Source organism: Mytilus trossulus, chromosome 5 (genome assembly GCF_036588685.1).
Source record: "Mytilus trossulus isolate FHL-02 chromosome 5, PNRI_Mtr1.1.1.hap1, whole genome shotgun sequence".
Lineage (NCBI taxonomy): Eukaryota > Metazoa > Mollusca > Bivalvia > Mytilida > Mytilidae > Mytilus > Mytilus trossulus.
In genome coordinates, this window is record NC_086377.1 from 23,911,245 (window position 1) to 23,931,766 (window position 20,522).

The 20,522-nt window shown below is 32.2% G+C and overlaps 1 protein-coding gene across 1 annotated transcript; it reads right to left on the minus strand.

Moving 5' to 3' along the window:
- Window positions 1-2,540: 2,540 nt before the first annotated feature.
- Window positions 2,541-13,231, minus strand: LOC134719527 (ficolin-1-like). Its single transcript, XM_063582521.1, has 4 exons — window positions 13,141-13,231; window positions 5,486-5,650; window positions 3,114-3,371; window positions 2,541-2,720 (listed from the first exon to the last, which is right to left on the minus strand). Exons 1-4 carry the CDS (start codon window positions 13,175-13,177, stop codon window positions 2,707-2,709), a joined length of 474 nt encoding a protein of 157 aa, XP_063438591.1. The 5' UTR covers window positions 13,178-13,231; the 3' UTR covers window positions 2,541-2,706.
- Between the last annotated feature and the right edge of the window lie 7,291 nt (window positions 13,232-20,522).

Below are 20,522 nucleotides of genomic sequence, written 5' to 3' on the forward strand. Positions count from 1 at the left end.
TATTCTTTGAGGTTTGAACTTAAAAACCATTAATTTCAGCAACTGGGTGAAATGAGAGGGTAAGTTTTTGTTATTATTTAGATAATATAATTAATATTCAATTTATAGGTGTTCCGTACGTCTTTTTAGTTTATAAGTGCCTGTGCCAACGTTACCCGGGTGTTTCTTATTCATATTTCATTATCACTGTTATTAATGTCTAAATCGTAATATTTTCCGGGTCACGTAGGCACACGCTTTTACTTTTTACGAAATACAGGCCAACAATATGATAAGTAGCTTAAAAAAATTATGGGAGACCTAAACGAGGCTTATGATACATTGTCCTTTATTATCCAAAGCAGTAAATTTTCGGTTAATTTAGAACGCATAAGCTATGCAAATGTTGACCATGAGCCTTAAATATACAAAGAGGATTGGCAGAAACTTAACGATGATTAAACTCGAGGCTGCAAAGTTTTTTCAATATTTTTTTTACTAAAAAGATTGTTCGAGTAAATGTTGTTCCTGTATAACAATGATCAAAGACATTTTATGTGTAATCAGATGTAAGTAGCCTCAATAATTATACATGTCATATTTATCAAATAAAGATAAGAGAGATAAAAGTCATAATGCAAAACCTACAAGAATTTTTTCCATGATCTGAATGGTTGACTGGTCTTTTGTTTAAAACAGAAGAAATGCCTGTACCCAGTCAGGACTATAAAAGTGGTTATCCACTCGTTTGATGTGTTTTTAGCTTTTGATCTGCCTATTTTGTAAGGGTCTTTACGTTTTGAGTTCTCCATGCACACTTCGTTTTTTTTTCATGTTAAGGTTCTGTTTTCTTATATAAAGCAAAATTGCTAATATTGTCCGATAAACTTAACGTACAGCAAAATTGCTGGTATATTTCAACTTTAACCTTATTTTCTAGCGACATTCCATACTATTCCGACTACATCCCAAACTCTTGACAATATTTACCTACTATCTCCCCCTGAACATACATTGTTTTTAGTTGATCCTATTCATTGAACAATCAGTGATAAATCAAGTTGTTCATATTACAACACATTTTAATAAAAGGTATACACATGCCGTTTTCATTTTCTGAGTATGCATATGATATTATGCCTCTTGATATTTTCGCAACCATACAATTACTTCTGATAAAGTAAAGTCATTACTATCTATGATAAAGTAAAGTCATTACTATCTAACTAAAAGAGGGACGAAAGATACCAAAGGGACAGTCAAACTCATAAATCTTAAACAAACTGACAACGCCATGGCTAAAAATGTAAAAGCTAAACAGACAGACAATAGTACACATGACCCAAGACAGAAAACTAAAGAATAAACAACACAAACCCCATGTAACTAAGTGTATTGTCTTATTACAGATTTGAGAGAAGAATATACACTGAAAAATCGTTGTCTTGTTCAACCAAAAAACACCACTTAGAGCAAAGAATGATTTTCAATCAAGTGAATACTTGCCATTGTCTATCATTTTAACTATAATTCTAAGGCTTCTCACAAAAGATTCAAAGTATATGAACGGTATAACACCACACTATATACTAGTACTTAATATACAGCAGCGACATAATGAATATTCAGACAAGCATTTATGTCTATAATTATGTTAATATGCAAAAAAGCGACAAGACATCCAACAAAGGTCTATAATTAACCCAAACAGATTAAAAAAACACTTCAGTAACATTACTTTATTAATAGATGCAATGGATTAATATAGTTAGTTTTTGCACTAAGATTGGTGAAATAAGTTATGTTTTCAACAATTAATTCAAATGTGCCGCGATCTAATATAAAAAAAATGAATGTTTATGTGTCCTGTATCAAGGTATTAGGCAAACAATTTAGGAATTTTGGTCCTCAATGCTCTTCGACTTCGTACTTTATTTGGCCTTTTAAACTTTTTTTTGGATTCGAGCGTCACTGATGAGTCTTTTTTAGACGAGATGCGCGTCTGGCGTATATACTAAATTTAGTCCAAATATATGATGAGTTTGATTTACATGCCATAAAGAATAATCGGAATAAGAAACTCTGCACACAATCTAAACAGTTTTTGACTTTGTTATAAATGGTGAAGTTGAAATCATCCCTTCGAAAATTTTACTGACGCCTTCGCGAGTTGGTTGCCCGTTGTGGAATAACCGTTTCGCAGATGACATCGGATATGCTCCTTTTAGCCATGTGGTTGTCAGTTTATTTTCGATCTAGGAGTTTGACTGTCCTTCTGTTATCTTTCAACTCTCTTTTGTAAACACTTCACAAAAGTCAAAATTCTCACATACGAATTTTACCTAATTCAATTATATAACCTCACAGCGTATTCATAATATTATACAAAAATCATGCAAGCAACAATATTTCATGAAACATTATAGCAAAATAAAAAAATAGCAGTCATGCTAACATTATGTACATGTAGTCAGCAAATTCAGCAAATAAGCACAAGCTATTTAAAATAAGTAAATAGTAAAATTAAAGCTAAACAAGGCATATACCGATTTAAAATATCTGCCAAATAAGGAGAACAAATGTACTACACAGTGACTTAACTATACAGAAGGAAAGTATTTAGAAATATAACTTCAAATAAACATGCAAGATGTAGTACCAAGCAAACACGAAATAATCATTGCAAGCAAGGAATAAAAAAACAACACCAAATTTGCACTCGAACAGTCACCGCCCTTTACCTGCAAAATAAAATCAAAATTATTAGAACAAGCCATCAATATATTATCAAGAAAAAACTTACAAAACTTATACTTGAATTTCTACATTTGATTAACATTCAGTAAAAACTAAAGATATACTATAGATATCAATTGCAAATAGATAAAAGAAAATTTTCAAAGGCATATTATTTTCAAGTAATTCAATTCATTTTCGGAAAATGACGTATGAAGTGACTCGATGCAATTTTACTCGATTCAAATAAATTAAACCTTTCAATATATGTTAAATGTGCTTCAACATGGAGAGTGCCATCTTTATACCCTATAGGCCAATACGGAAATGATGAATTCAAGTTACAGATTTATACAAACGAAACGAATAATATAATAAAGTATAATCGATACACCTACCATTTGATACCGCCTTCCTTATCATCATTTTGGACCTTTTTAATGAATAGGCTGGACCTGTAAATGTAAACCATTCAATTCCATGATCAGAGGAGGTGTGAGATCCAGATGATAAATATTCGCCATTCAAATTAGATCGTTGACAGTCGTTATACCACCAGGCCCCAAGGAAATCAACTGCACACCTATCGGAAGAAGGATCGTTGTCTCTGTCTTTGGTACTGAAATTCATGCCGTTGTGATAGGCTAAACTATCACCTGCAAATAGATGCACAATTTTTGTTGTTAGAATAGGTTGTTCAACAATTAATATTTAACTCGTGGTTCCAATCTGGTTTCATTGTGAAAGGAATTAAATCACATGTTATCAGCTACATTTAATGAAATAACAGTTTCACAAATGATATCAGATATGTTCCTTACTTCGTCCCACTACAATCCCCTTCCCTTTCATGAATATGACATACCGAATTACAATATTTACCGAATGTGTTATGACATAAGCAACAAGACGGTTCCACATGTGAAGCAAGATTCGCCAACCCTTCCGTCACATCTGAGATCACCCTTAGTTTTTGATGGGGTTCGTGTTGCTTATTCTTTAGTTTTCTATGTTGTGATATGTGTACTAGTGTTTGTCTTTTTCATTTATAGCCATGGTGTTGTCAGTTTATTTTCTGTCTTTTAGTTTGACTCTCCCTCTGGTATCTTTCGTCCCTCTTCCTGAATGACATGCCATCAAATTCTCATTTTTGTTTTTTAATCAACTGGTTGTTCAATCAAGAATAGTTAAAGTATGAACGAAATCTAGTTAAATAGTTCAATCAACCAAAAAAATAGACTATTTTTGGTTGAGGGAACAATTCAAATTACAATTGTCTTCACATGATCCAGTATACAGTGTATTCATTTTCATAGTAAACGACTGTGCAGGTCAACGCTTATCATTTTGCTTACAAGTATCAAAAATAAACTTAAGTATCTTGCATGGTAAAGATTGTCAAGGATAATGGTCGAAAGAGTTGGATAGCCAAGAAAAAAAAATATTTTGGACAGAAATTTAGTCTTGCAACAGGACACCTAAGTATTCCCAAACCATAAATTTTGCAATGATTCTTAACGTGCAATGAGCATGGCACTCTTTATGTGAGGCATCCGATTGATCGGCTTCATTCCAATCGGAGATGGCTGTTGACATGTACATCTCGCATAGTCAAATAGATGTCAAACTTTGGTATAACTGATGACAAGAGGGACACTAATGATTGACACATTTCTACTAACTAGTCATCCTTAGGCATTTTGGGAAAAGATGTTTCATGATAAACTAATCCACAATCGTATCTTTCATTAGTTCTGGAGTCAGGGCTTCGGTACTGACACACTTAAAATATGATATTGCTTTGCTCAATTGTCAGATCAGGAAATACACCTGATTTTAACCTCTCATTGTCATGACAGTCGCATAAATTCAATCATACAAGACAAACAGTCATACTAGTTACAAATGTCAAACAATTTGGTTCAGCAGTCGACATTTTGTATTCATTATCATCATCAAACAACTAACTATGCTTACAACGAAAATGAAAATAAACTAAACACACTCTATGGACAAAGCTCATAAGTATACAAAAACATAATATAAAAAACAACAACCATAGCAGAGCCACGACATTAGGGTATTACCAAAACGGTCGAAACCAAAAAGTTTATAATTGAGATATTGATTTTTGCTTATATAGATATCTATCACATGAATATTTCTGTTCAAAGAATCAAGAGTTTTTTAATCTACACATTAAACTAATCGTTTATCAAAATTCATTAATTTTAATCAAACAAAATGTAGTCGTATCAGTTACATTATATCTAATGAACTTTAAACACGGTCATCGTTTGTACAAATAATTAAAAAAAAATCCAAACATTAAATTCGATAAAATTGAGAATGGAAATGGGGAATGTGTCAAAGAGACAACAATCCGACCATAGAAAAATCAACAGCAGAAGGTCACCAACAGGTCTTCAATGTAATGAGTATTTCATAAAAATCGTATCATCATGTGTATTCATAAGGCACCAAAAGGTTCGGGGGTTTGTTTTTTAGATAAAATTCGTGGGATTGTTCTCTATTACCTTTTCTTAGCGTTCTCAATAACAAATTTATATTGTCAAAATCTATCAGAAAATCACAAAGATGTTGTAAGATGTATACAGATGGCCTAGAATTATAAATTTTAAAAGATAAATGGGGATTATTAGGCTGCATATTTTAAGGCATTCAAATGGATACAACCATAGGATTCCGAACATCATATGAAAGCGAATATTCTTAAATATAAATCCTAATAAAAACTAAAAATACGAACCTGCATTGCCGCTGTAGCCTTCGATAGACAATTGGAAATAAGACAGTTCATCCGATATCTTGAACGAATTGTATTCTGCGTATCTCTCTTCTTTCGCAAAGTTTTCCAATTCGATTCGCAAGCTATAATCATTATTTGTAGTCAGCATGTGAACGTTAACATTTCCTAAAATAAATAAATTATAACATTACGCAGTGTTGGAGAGACTGCAACACATTCTACTGCATTCTGGGTAATATTTTCAAAAAATGAACACCAAAACGTCGTGATTGGTTGAAAACGTCTAAAACAATGGAAATTCAACCAATGTCGTGACGTTATTTTCATTTTTGGGTACGGACAATGAAATTACCCATAGTCCTTTAGATTCTGAAACGGCTAATTCATTAACTGTACAGGTGGTCTATTTAATTGACATTGTTTGAAAAGAAATATGTTAATCATCAAAGTGAACCTGCATAATTGAGTTGCATATACCTAGCTAGTGCATGACTGTGTCGGGTCAAGCAAATTGTTACAATGTGCAGGTGAAGCTTTGCTTGGAACATTAATCATAAAAATAAACGGACAACGCCATGTCAAAAAAGAAAAAAAGACAAACAGATATATAAAGGAAGATGTGGTATGAGTGGCAATGAGACAACTCTCCATCAAAGTCACAATTTATAAAAGTAAACCATTATAAGTCAAGGTACAGTTATCAATACGAAGCCTTATTCTACAACGAACAGTAATCTATATAGGGCGCCAAAATGATTACGTTAAACCATTCAAACGGGAATAACTACGGTCTAATCTATCTAATTAAAAAGTTTCGGCGAGCGCAGCTGGAAACGACCGCATGGGTCCAACCCTGAAAAAGTGGGGCAATAATGGACACTTTATTCGCGCTACCATATTATACATATCATAAAATAGAAATCTACAAACTAAGCAACACAAACCCCACCAAAAACTGTGTATCTGAGCCAAAATGTTTTTTTTTTATCATAGTGTCTAATATGACCTCATTTTCGAGAGACAGCTCAATTTCCAACTATAACAGGACTTACCAATCTTAGTTATTGTTAATAAGTGCTCGTCCCCAACTTGTTGATCTCTTTAACACTAGGTCAAACAATTAACAATGGAGCAATCACCCTTAAACGGCATTTTAGTAATAAAACGTTTGAATGTCTTGAGTAATCTTATGATATTATTATTTGGGATGTAAATTATTAATGCAACAACCTCTTTTGCAACAACGGCTTTACTCTGTACTCATTTCTTTTAACTATATTGTATAGGATTCATATCATATATAATTCAAGAGCGGAATATACATATTATTTGTTTAAAATATGAACTTTCCGTTATCTCTCACTTCATTTTAATTTCTAGTGTTCTCACGAACAAATTAAAATACTCTTTTTAATTGCTGCATTATATATTGACGGGGGAAAACACATATATTTCGCTTAAACAATGTACACAGAAGTCATGCCCTAATATGTAAATTATTTAATAAAGCCTCAGTCACACCTTATCGCATAGCACGAACGGACGCCTAACGGATGAAAATAAAAGTTGTCCGTTGACAAAATTGTTATTCGTTGGGAGTCCGTTGATGTACTGACCAAATAAAACGGATACATAACGGACACAAAACTGATATGCAACGTACGAGAAACGGAAACGTACCGGACAGAACGGATGTCGAACGTACATCCAACGGATGAGTACCGCATAAAACGAACACCTAACGGAAGCGTACCGGATAAAACGGATGAACAAGATATACAGAAAAATCAAAGGCGACCATTATAATACATGTAAATCGTATAAATATTCAAAATGTTTCTGCGTAACTGGCTTTAATTTGGTCTTCAAAATTCCGCCAAAGGGCAGTGTTTGGCCGGAATAAGAACTGCTTGATTGTGAAGACGTGCCTATACTCTGAGATCGATTATAGATATGTCAGAATTCACAGACCTTAAGAAATCTGACATACCAATAATTGGCATTTCTGACGCATACTTTTTAATTGGCATTTATCCGTTTCAGATCCGTTCATCATCCATTTTATCCGTTTTTCTTCCGGTATGAGTCCGTTCAACATCCGTTTTATCCGTTAAACGTTCGGTAAAAGTCCGTTGGTGAATTTATCTTCCAGACCTTCAACGGATGTATAACGGACACGTAACGGATACAAAACGGAAACGAAACGGACGAGTACCGTACAAAACGGACGTTCAATGGATATTTTCATATTACCGACGACTTTTGACTCCAGTTTATGTTTGGCAGGTTACCTACAACATCCTAGTACTTGGTCAATAAAAGCAGCCATTAAAAGTAAAAGTAGCCATTAAAGGTAAAAGCAGCCATTAAAAGTAAAAGCAGCCATTAAAGGTAAAAGCAGCCATTACAAGTAAAAGCAGACATTAAAAGTAAAAGCAGACATTTAAAGTAAAAGCAGCCATAAAAAGTAAAAGCAGCCATAAAAAGTAAAAGCAGCCATTACAAGTAAAAGCAGACATTAAAAGTAAAAGCAGCCATTAAAAGTAAAAGCAGCCATTAAAGGTAAAAGCAGCCATTAAAAGTAAAAGCAGCCATTAAAGGTAAAAGCAGCCATTAAAAGTAAAAGCAGCCATTAAAAGTAAAAGCAGCCATTACAAGTAAAAGCAGACATTAAAAGTAAAAGCAGACATAAATTAAAAGCAGCCATTAAAAGTAAAAGCAGCCATTACAAGTAAAAGCAGACATTAAAAGTAAAAGCAGCCATTAAAAGTAAAAGCAGCCATTGAAAGTAAAAGCAAACATTTAATCGTTGTTATTTGAGGGATTCTATTTTCTATTTTCCGACGAATATATATGCCGTGTAAAGTAAATGTGAAGCAGTAAATTTTCCCAAAGAATTGTACAGATTTAAAGCTTGGTGTTTCTTCTTTACGTTTCTCTAACTTCATTTTGTAGCAGAATGTCCTAGGTAACCTGTCGAAAAGATATAAACTTCATAGTTAAAAGTCGGTTATATGAATAAAGTCTATTACAGATGTTTAGCTAGCTATAAAACCAGATTCAATCCACCATTTTCTACATTAGAAAATGCCTGTACCAAGACAGGAATATGACAGTTGTTATCAATTCGTTTGATGTGTTTGGACTTTTGATTTTGCCTTTTGATTTTAAACTTTCCTTTTTGAATTTTCCTCGGAGTTCAGTATGTTTTTACTTTTTACATCTTAGATCAATGTAAACAGTGATTCACGATTTTGTTTAATTAATCAAACATTAAACAGTATCAGGATTCTTACAACACGAATTAAAAGTTTTATTTTTATTGCAACACAATATACAATGATATAGTAGCAAAACATACATAGAAAATTTGTTTCACAGAACAGGATAAACAATTTAAACAATAGATACTCAAACATGTATACAATGTTTGTAAGTTAGCAAATACGCAGTAAGCAAAACAAAATTTAAAAAATAAGGCAAACAGATTAAAACATATTTGAGGTAGCCGCTAGGCCACCAAATACTGAAAAACTGTCCTGAACGGTGACTTTTTATTTATATTACTCAACAGTTAGGAAAATAAACCAATATGACTTTTAAATGCAAAAAGCAAGAAGTTATATCAAGCGCAAAATAATCTGGCAAGGCGGCAGAGAGGCGCAATTTCTACAATGAACTTAAAATCATATACTCCATACAAAAAACAATTTCTCTTGTACAGCAGTACACATCGTCAACAATACTCACCGAAGATAACTTTTCCTGCAAAATAAAATCAAATCATTAGTACATAACATTTTGATTCAAAATATATCAATTGTAAATAAAAAAAAATAATAATACATACAAACAGCATGATGACACTGAACAAAAAACTAAGCGGGAAAAATGGGGAAAAAACTTGAAATTCAACTTTTTACTTCAACTCCAACTGATGTTATCCATCTTCTTATGCCAATATCCGCCTTTTGACCCTACACATTCAAGAAAATATATATATTAAGAAAAATCATTTACTTTATGAATCTAATATACATTTAACAAGGCAATGTTAATTTCCATTTTTTTTCAATTTAAAGGTAGAAAAAGAACATCAGACATTTCAAAAAATCAAAGTACTCGCTACTGTCAGAGCTTAAAATATTAATTGTAGAAGCATCAGAACTTATAAGATTTTCTCCAAAATGTTAAATACATCAAAAAGAAAAAAAATCATTACCTTATAACTGTCTGTAACTGATTTTTTTGTCTTTGTCTTTACTGGTATTTTTGCCTTTTTCACTACTTTATACTTGCTTTCTATAATTAATTTCCCTCGTTTTTTTTTCTCTTCATAATCTTTCTCTCTGTGATGTTTGCTGTCTCCAAATCCGCTTAGTTACACAATTAGTCTCAAGCTTCTTCAATTCCGATAATTGTATAATTTCATTATTTTTTCCTTGCCGAAAGAATGTTTTCCTTATTTTCGTTGTTATCTTGTCCGTTTCATATTCCTCAGATTCACCAGTACTAAGTGTCTGCTAACCTTCCGGAGTCAAATTCTTTCAGGAAAACTTGACCGAAGTTTCTGTTTCGATCTGACTCTTTAAACATTTTAAAATGTGCAACGAATTTCGAAACACGAAAATGATTTAAGGTGTCTCGTAACGTGGTAGCATATTATCCAATGAAAATTATAAAAAGGTAATTAATAAAATTATTTCTTCATAAATGTGAACAGTGATCTACATGGTAACGATCAATTCTTGTTTATATTGATAGTTTTTTTTTTATGTCATAACTTTCTTCTACAATACAGACACTTAATGTTCTTGAATGTTACCATAAAACAATTGTTAATAAGAAGTTGACAGCCAAGAATCTACAGTGTTACTTGTAGCTCTTATTTTTTTCCCTGGTAATGCGTTTACCATCTTCGAAATTGATTATTTTTGGTACATCTTATAGTTTGATTAATATTGCTCTGAATTAACAGATTCTTGCAAAATGCAGATAAAATAAAAATCATCTTTCAAGGGCATTTTAGTTCATGTACCGTTTCACCTTATTTACATAATTATGTGAATATAGTTTCAAAAAAATCCAGAAAATACGATTGTACATAGACAATAATAGTGCCTTGACTTGACATATTAACGATAAAAGGGCGAGGCTTAGAAACGGGGAAATGCGATGCTATGCCTAGCTATTTCCCTGTTTCGGGCCGAATCAGTATATTGTTGATTTTTCAAGTCAATGCACTTTTATTGTCTTTATACTGCAATATAAAAATAAAATTTCTTAACTGTTGTTTAATATGTTAATGTTGTTTATTTGATTTAAATAGTGGGAAAATCCCCCTTTATAAGGCCTTATATGATGCAAGCGGAGAAATATACAACACGATAAAATTTACATTAATTACCTGTTCAAACTCGCATTTGATGGTGAACAAATTCGTTTGAATATATGTTATAAACATTCAGCAATAAGCATAAAACAGATTGATTTATGAGTTGCAAACAAAAAATATTAACAAGTTAAATATGTTTTCCAAAAATTATAAAAGAAACAAGTTTGAGTCGTTCTACACGTCGTTGTATCTATACTATTAAACGAGAAGACCTCATTTTGGGTGTCGCTTCTCTTCCTTTCACAATAAATAAGTCATCATGCCTCTGTGTCCTATAGGTAACATGCATAGTCGCATTTGTCATCCTTTCGTATGATTATTCAGATTGAGTTATTTTGGGAGAAAAACGACAAAAAAGGGGTCCGGATATGATTCCGTCACCACACTGTCTTTTAGTCATAGATAAGACTTCCGGTTTGAAACATATACAAGTACAACCAATCGTATGATAGATAACAAAAATGAAAAATAGATAAGTCAATCAGAGCGTTCTCCATATCATGGTGTTTAGATCGCAAGAACCACAACTATTATACCTCAATTATTTTTTTCGTTTATCTACATGTAAACTACGAATATACTACTTTAATATATAGAGACTCTCTGTATTCTGTCTACTGTTTTTTTTTGGTTTTTTTTTTTTAAATGTTTACTATTTAAATTAGAATAAGTAAAACATGTGACACAAGTACAACCAATCGTAGAACGTTCTCCATATCATGGTGTTTAGATCGCAAGAATCAAAACTATTATGCCTCCTTAGTCTTAGAGAAGACAAATATTTTTCGCATTTATCTACATGTAATAATCAACAATTATTCTACTTTAATATATATAGAGACTCTGTATTTTGTCAGGGAATTTCTATGTTGGTATAGAAAATTCCTGATTCTGTTTACTGTTTTCTTTGAAATGTTTACTATTTATAAAGGAGTCATACCACTTGCATATATATTAAAATAAGTAAAACATGCTCAACTTCATCTTAAACTACCTCGACCAAAAACTTTTACCTGAAGTGGGACAGACGGACGAGACGGACGACTGAACAAACGAACAAACCGACGCACAGACTAGACACCATAATTATATTTTGCCATAATTTGGGCATACAAATTTATTGTTAAAAGGGAAAATAGTAATTTGGCCAAAATGAAAGTAAGGTAGAGATTAGAGGGAAGCAGGACCTTTTTCGGGGCGGTGGGATCGGGTGTTTTAAAGCTTGGGATTTGGAGATTGATCCTTACGGGATCCGGGAACATATTTTTCTATTTCGGGATATGAATTTCTTTAAATTCTGTATCTCGGGATTTCATGATTTTTAGCCAGAGATTTTGGGATCAGGACCCCTCCAACATCCCCTCAAATTAGACTTAGTCGGTATTAGTCATTCTACATGATTCAAATCCTACCATTGGCATGTTAATAAGGCTCTCTAAAAAAAGGACTGATCGATTGTCATAGAAGCATATTTTTTAGACTATCAGACTCTGGTCTATATATAAGCAGTTACATTTACTTTATGATTGAAACGGTGCAAATTTTTAATTTGATTTGACTTTTACCAAAAGAAGCATTGTAGCAAAGTAGAAGAATAATTATGGTCGTAGGCCAGAAACACGAATATGATTGATTTTAACATAAAGGAACCAAATATCGGACTTTGGAAAAGGGGGAGGGCTTTTGATAACTTTTATGTAATTCTTCACACATAATATATTCTACAAAAAATCATCCTAAAACAGTTCACAAGCTGTATATGCCCGCGATTTCGCGGGTGTGTTCTAGTACATTAGAAACAAGAAAAGGTTGAAAAGATCGTATGAATAATTTAATATATTTTCGGAAACTTCTATTTGAATATTCATGAGGAAAAGTGATATCGGGTCAGTGACTGTATATGACATAGAAATATACAGTCAACGCATTTTGGCTGCTCAAATAGAACGAATGCAGTATAAATACCCACATTCGTCCATAATATGTTGTATCTGTGATATTCTTTAAATTTATTCTTACTTCTGACACATTTGGGTTTTTTTTAACTTTCCTACAGTTTTATTTTGCATATTTTTACTTTACACTACTTACAACACCAAGTTATTCATTCCTAAAATCCTCGTTTGCAACACCATACATCCCCTCTTTTCTTGCACTGATGAATATATTTCTACATGACAGAACATATCAATCATTTCCTATTATAGTTTTTTTTAAAGGTACATAAAAAGTTCAATTTTGCATTACAATTTCATTATACCTAGCCAAAACTCAGTTTCTACGTTGCCAAAACCCATTTTAAACGCTTGCCATGTGCGGTAAAAGGTTGCTTGTCCATTCACACGCCTTTGGATAACCTATAAAATAAGATAATTGAAACATAAACATTATTTAAATATTGCATTCCTTGACATTAAAAAAGTCAAATGAGTAATAAGTCCATGAATAATAAGCAGAGTTCCAGAAACTTTATCCATATATCAGTTACTGTCTTTCCTTTGCCAGAAATATTTGTAAACAGAAGACAATTATGTAACCAATTATAATGTTAACTGTGTCTAAAATATGTTTCACCAAGTTTCCACTTTCAAATGAAATTAGCTTCTGCATAGGTATTCCTAGAGGGTTGATTTTAATATATGTTGTTCCTATGGTCAATTTCTACAAAACGATGTCTCAGATTTCAGATAGAATGTATACAACAAATTTTACACCTAACTAAACATTATCTCCTTTTATGTGGTTAGAATGTTCACACCACTTACAGATTAATGAGAGAATGGAATCCCATAGGGACAATTTGAGTCACCCTTTTGAAGCCCATGATGTGTTGATTAAGATTTCGTTAAAACTGTCTGATTAGTAAAAGGAGTGATAGAGCTAAATTCATTTAAGTGAACTGACCGATATTTTGCCACTAATTGCATAATAGTTGATTCATATAAAAGATTAATCTGTTATTTATCTATATATACCCCTTTTATTTTGTTTTATGCATTCATTAGAAAGTGTCAGCTTTTTACAGGTTAGTGATTGGAATTTAAAAAATCTTTGTATTGTGATACCTTAATGATGCTACTACCCGATATATGAAAATACACCTACTTCATGTAGTTGCAGTTATTCCGAATATATTTATGGACCCATTTCCCATGTTATAACAGGAGATCTTAACATCGTTCAAGACCGAGAGTTAAAATCATTCCTCAGTAAAGGACCTAAATATCGTCCACCGTCAATTATTAATTGGAATGAGTGTCGTTATATCATCCACGACTCACTCCATACTTACTGTATGGAATGGATAAAACGGGAAAAAGCTGACAAAAAATCTTTGGACTCTTTTTTTTAATTCAGTAATGAAGATAGTTGATATACGTATTCAACATTTTAAGGAACATTTTACTATTAACAATAACCACAATAAACATATTTCTCGTATCAAACATAAACTAAAAGAACTAGCCAAAGAATTTGTTTTGTCCCGGTCGATAAAGCTGCTAATAATATTATTATTGTTTGACGTAAATTTTACATTGAGGTTCTGGAAAAGGAAATCACCAATTAACCAAAATTCCAACTGACTCCATTTTCAGAAAACGAAATCTGTAACAAACATGAACTTTTAGCCACCGCGTTACAAGCAGAGCCAAATACAATGAAATTCCCAACTATGTATTGGCTTCCGAAGCTACACAAAACCCCTTACAAATATAGATTTATTTCGTTTCCAAGACATTGTTCAACTACTTAATTGTCTATTCTTCTTACCAACACACTTGGTACAATTAAAAACCTAATAATAAATTGTTCAAATAAGGCCTTCGAAAATAGTGGAATAAATTACTTTTGGAGTGTCAAGAACTCGTTGGAAGTACTTGATAAATTGCATGCTTATATTGGTAATTTTGAATCAGTTTTAAGTTTTAATTTTTTCTACCCTGTATACCACATTGCCTCACATTCTCATTAAGAAAAAATTCACACACCTAATTAAATGGGCATTCAAAAAATCAGAATGTGAATATATATGTTCAAACTCTTTCAGGTCATATTTTAGTAGCAATAAACAAAAAAAACTATGTTAATTGGACATGCTTTATTACTATATATGCCCTTTAATTTTTACTAGTTAACATTTTTGTTCGCTTTGAAGATTCCGTATATCGTCATATTATCGGAATTCCAATGGGGACTAACTGTGCACCACTTATTGCGGACCTGTTTTTGTATTGTTATGAGTTACAAATTGGACATGCTTTGATACTATATACTGGATCTGAAAGTTACCCCGATTTTGTTTTTTGTCCATGGATTTATGAGTTTTGAACAGCGGTCAACTACTGTTGCCTTTATTTACAATTTATGACAAAAATAAGCAAAGACCCATCGAAACAACATCTGATAAACAAATTTAATAATACTTTTAGATATTTGGATGATATTTTGGCTCTCAATAATGACGACTTCAGTATGTATTTTAATGAAATTTATCCTGTTGAACTTACTTTTAATAAAGCTTATATTAATAATGACCACTGCCCTTTTCTCGATCTTGGTATATATATCAATAACGGAAAGCTGAATAATAAAATTTATGATAAAAGGGATGATTTTTCATTTCCTATCGTTAATTATCCGTATTCAGATGGTGACGTTCCCTAGTCACCATCTTAAGGTGTTTGTGTATCTCAACTTGTACGATTCGCTCGTGTATGTAACAATGTTTTAGATTCTAACGAAAGAAATTTATGTATTACTGAAAAATTATTACACCAGGGTTTTCGATATCACAATCTAGTCAAAACATTTACTAAATTTTATTATCGGTATAAAGACATCATTCGTAAGTAAATATAGCTCAACATGCAGACTTCTAATACGTTCAGGTATTTCACATCCAATTTTTTATGGAAATATTCTTTATAAAGCACAAAGGTGTCAGTATTCACCTCAGAAACTTACAAAATCTTAGAATATACTTATTAAGAAGGGATATAATTACGATACTGTTGTCAAGTCATTAAAGATTGCATATTTTGGCGTTAATATTGATTCACTGATAAGGTCTTTGCATCGGAACTAAACTCATTTATTCTAAAAACAGTTGTTTGCATGACACGGGTTATGTTCTTCTCATACATGTTATGATGGTATGATACTAAAGCCCTAACCAGAAGGATTGTGCCTGCTGTTCATATGATGAAATCATAATCTTTCAGTCAGTTTGATTGAAGTCTGAAGCTGGCATGTCAGTTAACTGCTAGTGATCTGTTGTTATTTATGCATTATTGTCATGTTGTTTATTTTCTTTGGTTACATCTTCTGACATCAGACTCGGACTTCTCTTGATCTGAATTTAAATGTGCGTATTGTTATGCGTTTACTTTTGTACATTGGTTAGAGGTATAGGGGGAGGGTTGAGATCTCACAAACATGTTTAACCCCGCCGCATTTTTGCGCCTGTCCCAAGTCAGGAGCCTCTGGCCTTTATTTATCTTGTATTATTTTAATTTTAGTTTTGTGTGTACAATTACGAAATTAGTATGGCGTTCATTATCACTGGACTAGTATATGTTTGTTTAGGGGCCAGCTGAAGGACGCCTCCGGGTGCGGGAATTTCTCACTAAATTGAAGACCTGTTGGTGACCTTCTGCTGTTGTTTTTTATTTGGTCGGGTTGTCTCTTTGACACATTACCCATTTCCATTCTCAATTTTATATTGCATTGTCAAAAACAGCCTATATTAATGTAGAAGAAGCATTCTTTTGTCCGATAGATAACTAAAAGTTTACATTTTGACAATTTTGTAAAACTGCTATATTTTGAGGCCAATAAGGGGTCCTACTGGACATACTCCTTTAGTAAATCTATTTTAAATGACCAAAAAAAGGAACAGGAAAGATGTAAACCAAATTTAAAATAAGCAATCATTGTCTTTTTAAAAACAAAATACAAAGAAATGAAAGAAAGAAAATGTAAAACATATAATATCTTAGATGATGAAGTCCATTTTCAATGCTCTTCAACTTTGTACTTGTTTGACTTTATAACAAATTTGATATGAGCGTCACTGATGAGTCTGATATAGACCAAACGCGCGTCTGGCGTACTAAAGTATAATCCTGGTATCTTTGATAACTATTTATATCCAAAATAAGTCAATATTATTGCACTTATTTGTACTGATACAATCGATATTTCATAGTTATTCCGCAAACACCAAATCACATGAAAAGGAAAATCATAAAGATACTGAACTCAGAGGAAAATCAATTTGGAAAGTCCATGATCACATGGCAAAATCAAATAGCAAAACGTATCAAAAACGAATGGACAAGAACTGTCATATTCCTGACTTGGTACAGGCAATTTCAAATGTAGAAAATGGTGGATTAAACCTGGTTCTATAGCGCTAACCCTCTCACTTTAATAACAGTCTCATCAAATTCCACTACATTTACATGATGCGTTAAATAAACAGTCACAATTGATAAAATAGTCAAAATATGGGTACATAAAAGCAGTTGTTTCTTTTATTAAGGAGTCATAAGAACTGAGGAAAGGTGGTCAATGATTATGATCAAATGTTTATGTGTATTAGTATTGGGGAATTTGCTGATGTTTATTTTGTTTCTTTATTCATTCTGATTTTTTCTCAAATAAAGTTATACACTTGATCAAAGTAGATCAACGAATAAAACATATATAAAGGGGAATAATTTCTAATGAAGATCAGGAAATTAAATGCATATAAAGGGCAATAATTTTTATTATTAAAGTAGATCAGGGAATTAAACACATATTAGTGGAAACTATTTTGATTATCAAAGTATATCAGGAAATAAAATGTATATCAAGGGTAAAACTATTGAGTATTAAAGTAGAGCAGGGAATTAAATGCATATTAAGGGGTAATAATTTTGATTATCTAAGAAGATCAGGAAATGAAATGCATATAAGGGCAATATTTTTGATAATCAAAGTAGTTCATGGAATAACATGCATATAAAGGGCAATGATTTTGATTATAAAAGTAGATAAGGGAATTAAATGCATATTAAGGTCAATAATTTTTATTATCTCACTTACTGTCCAATATCGATTATCTGCTCCAAGTTCGCAATATACATAGGGACGGCTTCCGGTACCTGGACTTATTCTGAATTTACCATCCTTATTAGCGACATCTTCACAGTCTGTCGTTAGAACGGGAGCAACTGTTGTTAAAACAGGATCTGTGACGCCAGATTTGGCTGGATTAAAATGAAATAAATGTAATTTAATAATTCATTCAATAAGATATATATTATTTGAGTTCAACAATAAAAGGGATGATTGGGAACAATAGTAATATCTGGTAAAAATACTAAAAAAACATTAAAATTGTTGATACGATTCTAATATCACTTAATACTATATATCACCTAAATCTTACTCACGTGATAGATGTAGCAAGCAAGAAAATATCTGCAAACTAATATATACAGCACTTGAACTGCAAGTTATATTGTTTTGGGGTGGATTCGTGTTGATATTTTGTAAAGCCGCTAATAGTCATTCAATCAATTAACTAATCAGTTTAAATACTTTGGTATTTTTCGCCTCTGATTGGGACAAATTTATGACCATAGCGATAATTATAGATTATCGTTGATCATCTCAACGAGATTGATTTTCTCGCTTGAGCTGGAACAGCGAAAGTGAGAAAATCAATCGAGTTGAGATGACCAATGATAATCTGTTTATCGCTATTTTACCTATGACGACGTTGTCAATTTCAATGTCAATTTCGTTAGCAACGGCACGTAGTCTCCTTAGTTTCTAGTGATAATTTTTCCATCTCAAGCGAGAAGCATGATATGAAAATTATCACAAAAAAGATCAAAGGAAAAATGCACAAAAATAGCGATAACCTTATTTATCGTATATGAAAGCACAACCTTAAGGTGTGATAAACTTTTAAATGATATAATATTCTTCAATTCTCAAATATTTTAATTCGGTGCATCCATGAGGAGACAATGCATTTCGAAATGCTTATCGGATCTATTATGATTTGTTTCAATTATGTAATCACTACAACTGGGTCAATCACTCCCTCAGACAAGGCTTTTAATTCCTGTTACTGATTTGTCTGCTATTTATGTTCTTTTTTATCAGATCTTTAGATGTTGAACGGATCAATATGGTGGTTTTCAAATGGTTTATTATTAATCGAACATTGATTATCTACATGTATGTGGAAATGGTACAGTCTGTGTACATGTAATTATATGCAAAACAAGTTCAACATTTTGGTAATCTTTTAAGGAGTTTTGAGCTCTCAATGCTCTACAACTTCGTACTTTATTTGGTCTGTAAGCAGTTTTAATTCGAGCATTACTGGCATTGCTTGTAGAAGAAATACGCCATTTTCGTGAAATAAATTTAATTCTAGTATCTATGATAAATTTATCTGTTTAAAGGTTTAAAAATATACCTACCATACATTAGTTTTATCATGCACCTTGATCCTACAAACGGAACCGTAGGTGAACTAAATGTACCGGAAGTAACCCTGATAAGTTTATCTGTAAATAGGTTAAAAATATACCTACCATACATTTGTCTTATCATGACAATTGATCCTACATACGGGACCTTAGTTGAACTGCAGGAACCGGAAGTATCCAAATAACATTCCCTAGTATTACCGACATAAGATACAGAACAACAGTTAGATTGTGTCAAACAAACTGAGCCACATGCTAGTGCAGATTTTACATCATTCATTAGTATGAAATCCTTGGTTGTAATTTTGTAATCTGTGAAAATTGTGTAAGTGTCCTCCTTAAAATCTATGGCTTCTAATCGTTGTACAACTACACCTATTGATAAAACAATAAAGTAACATGTGATGAAGTTGTCGTTGAAAATCATGTCGAAAACACCTTTGGCAATTGCAATAAACAAATTAAATTATAAAGAACGTCCGAAAAGTATGCATTTCTCCCTGTGTGTCATTCGTATCATTCGAAGTAATAACTATTGAAATGACACCATGATATATACAACATGATATATTTGGATGAGTCAATATTTGTTGCTTTTAAAAAGCCAATATAAATAATGACGTGATTAGCTGTAAATATCAGTTTTGGAATCAAAGTATTAACAAGCCTTTTTGTGTTTATACAGCTAATCAACTGAAATGTGAATATTTGTTGACTACTTTAAATTAACTGCGTAATGAATTAATTGATCATGATGTACTTTTGGTTAAGTGCTATGAATACCGTTGAGATATTTAAAGATAAATACTAATTTAAATGTTACCATCAAATCGATGTCGAATTCATTATGCCGTCACAACATTTATCAAAAATGTTAAAGAAGAATAACAATAATTGTTTCAAGATCTTTGTTCTATGTGAGGGCTTAGCTGCGACTTTATGAGGTTTTATTACAGCCCACGCAATAAAGTTGCGAAGGTTATAATGTTTTTGACCGTCTGCCCGTCCGTCACTCCTGTTCATGTGATCGCAAATCCTCTGTAACCACAAAACACAATTTCATGACACTTTGTAGATAATTATGGCATTCTATGTAGAAATTAGAATTTAGTTTTTTTTCTAGAAGCTACGCCCCTTTGAACTTATT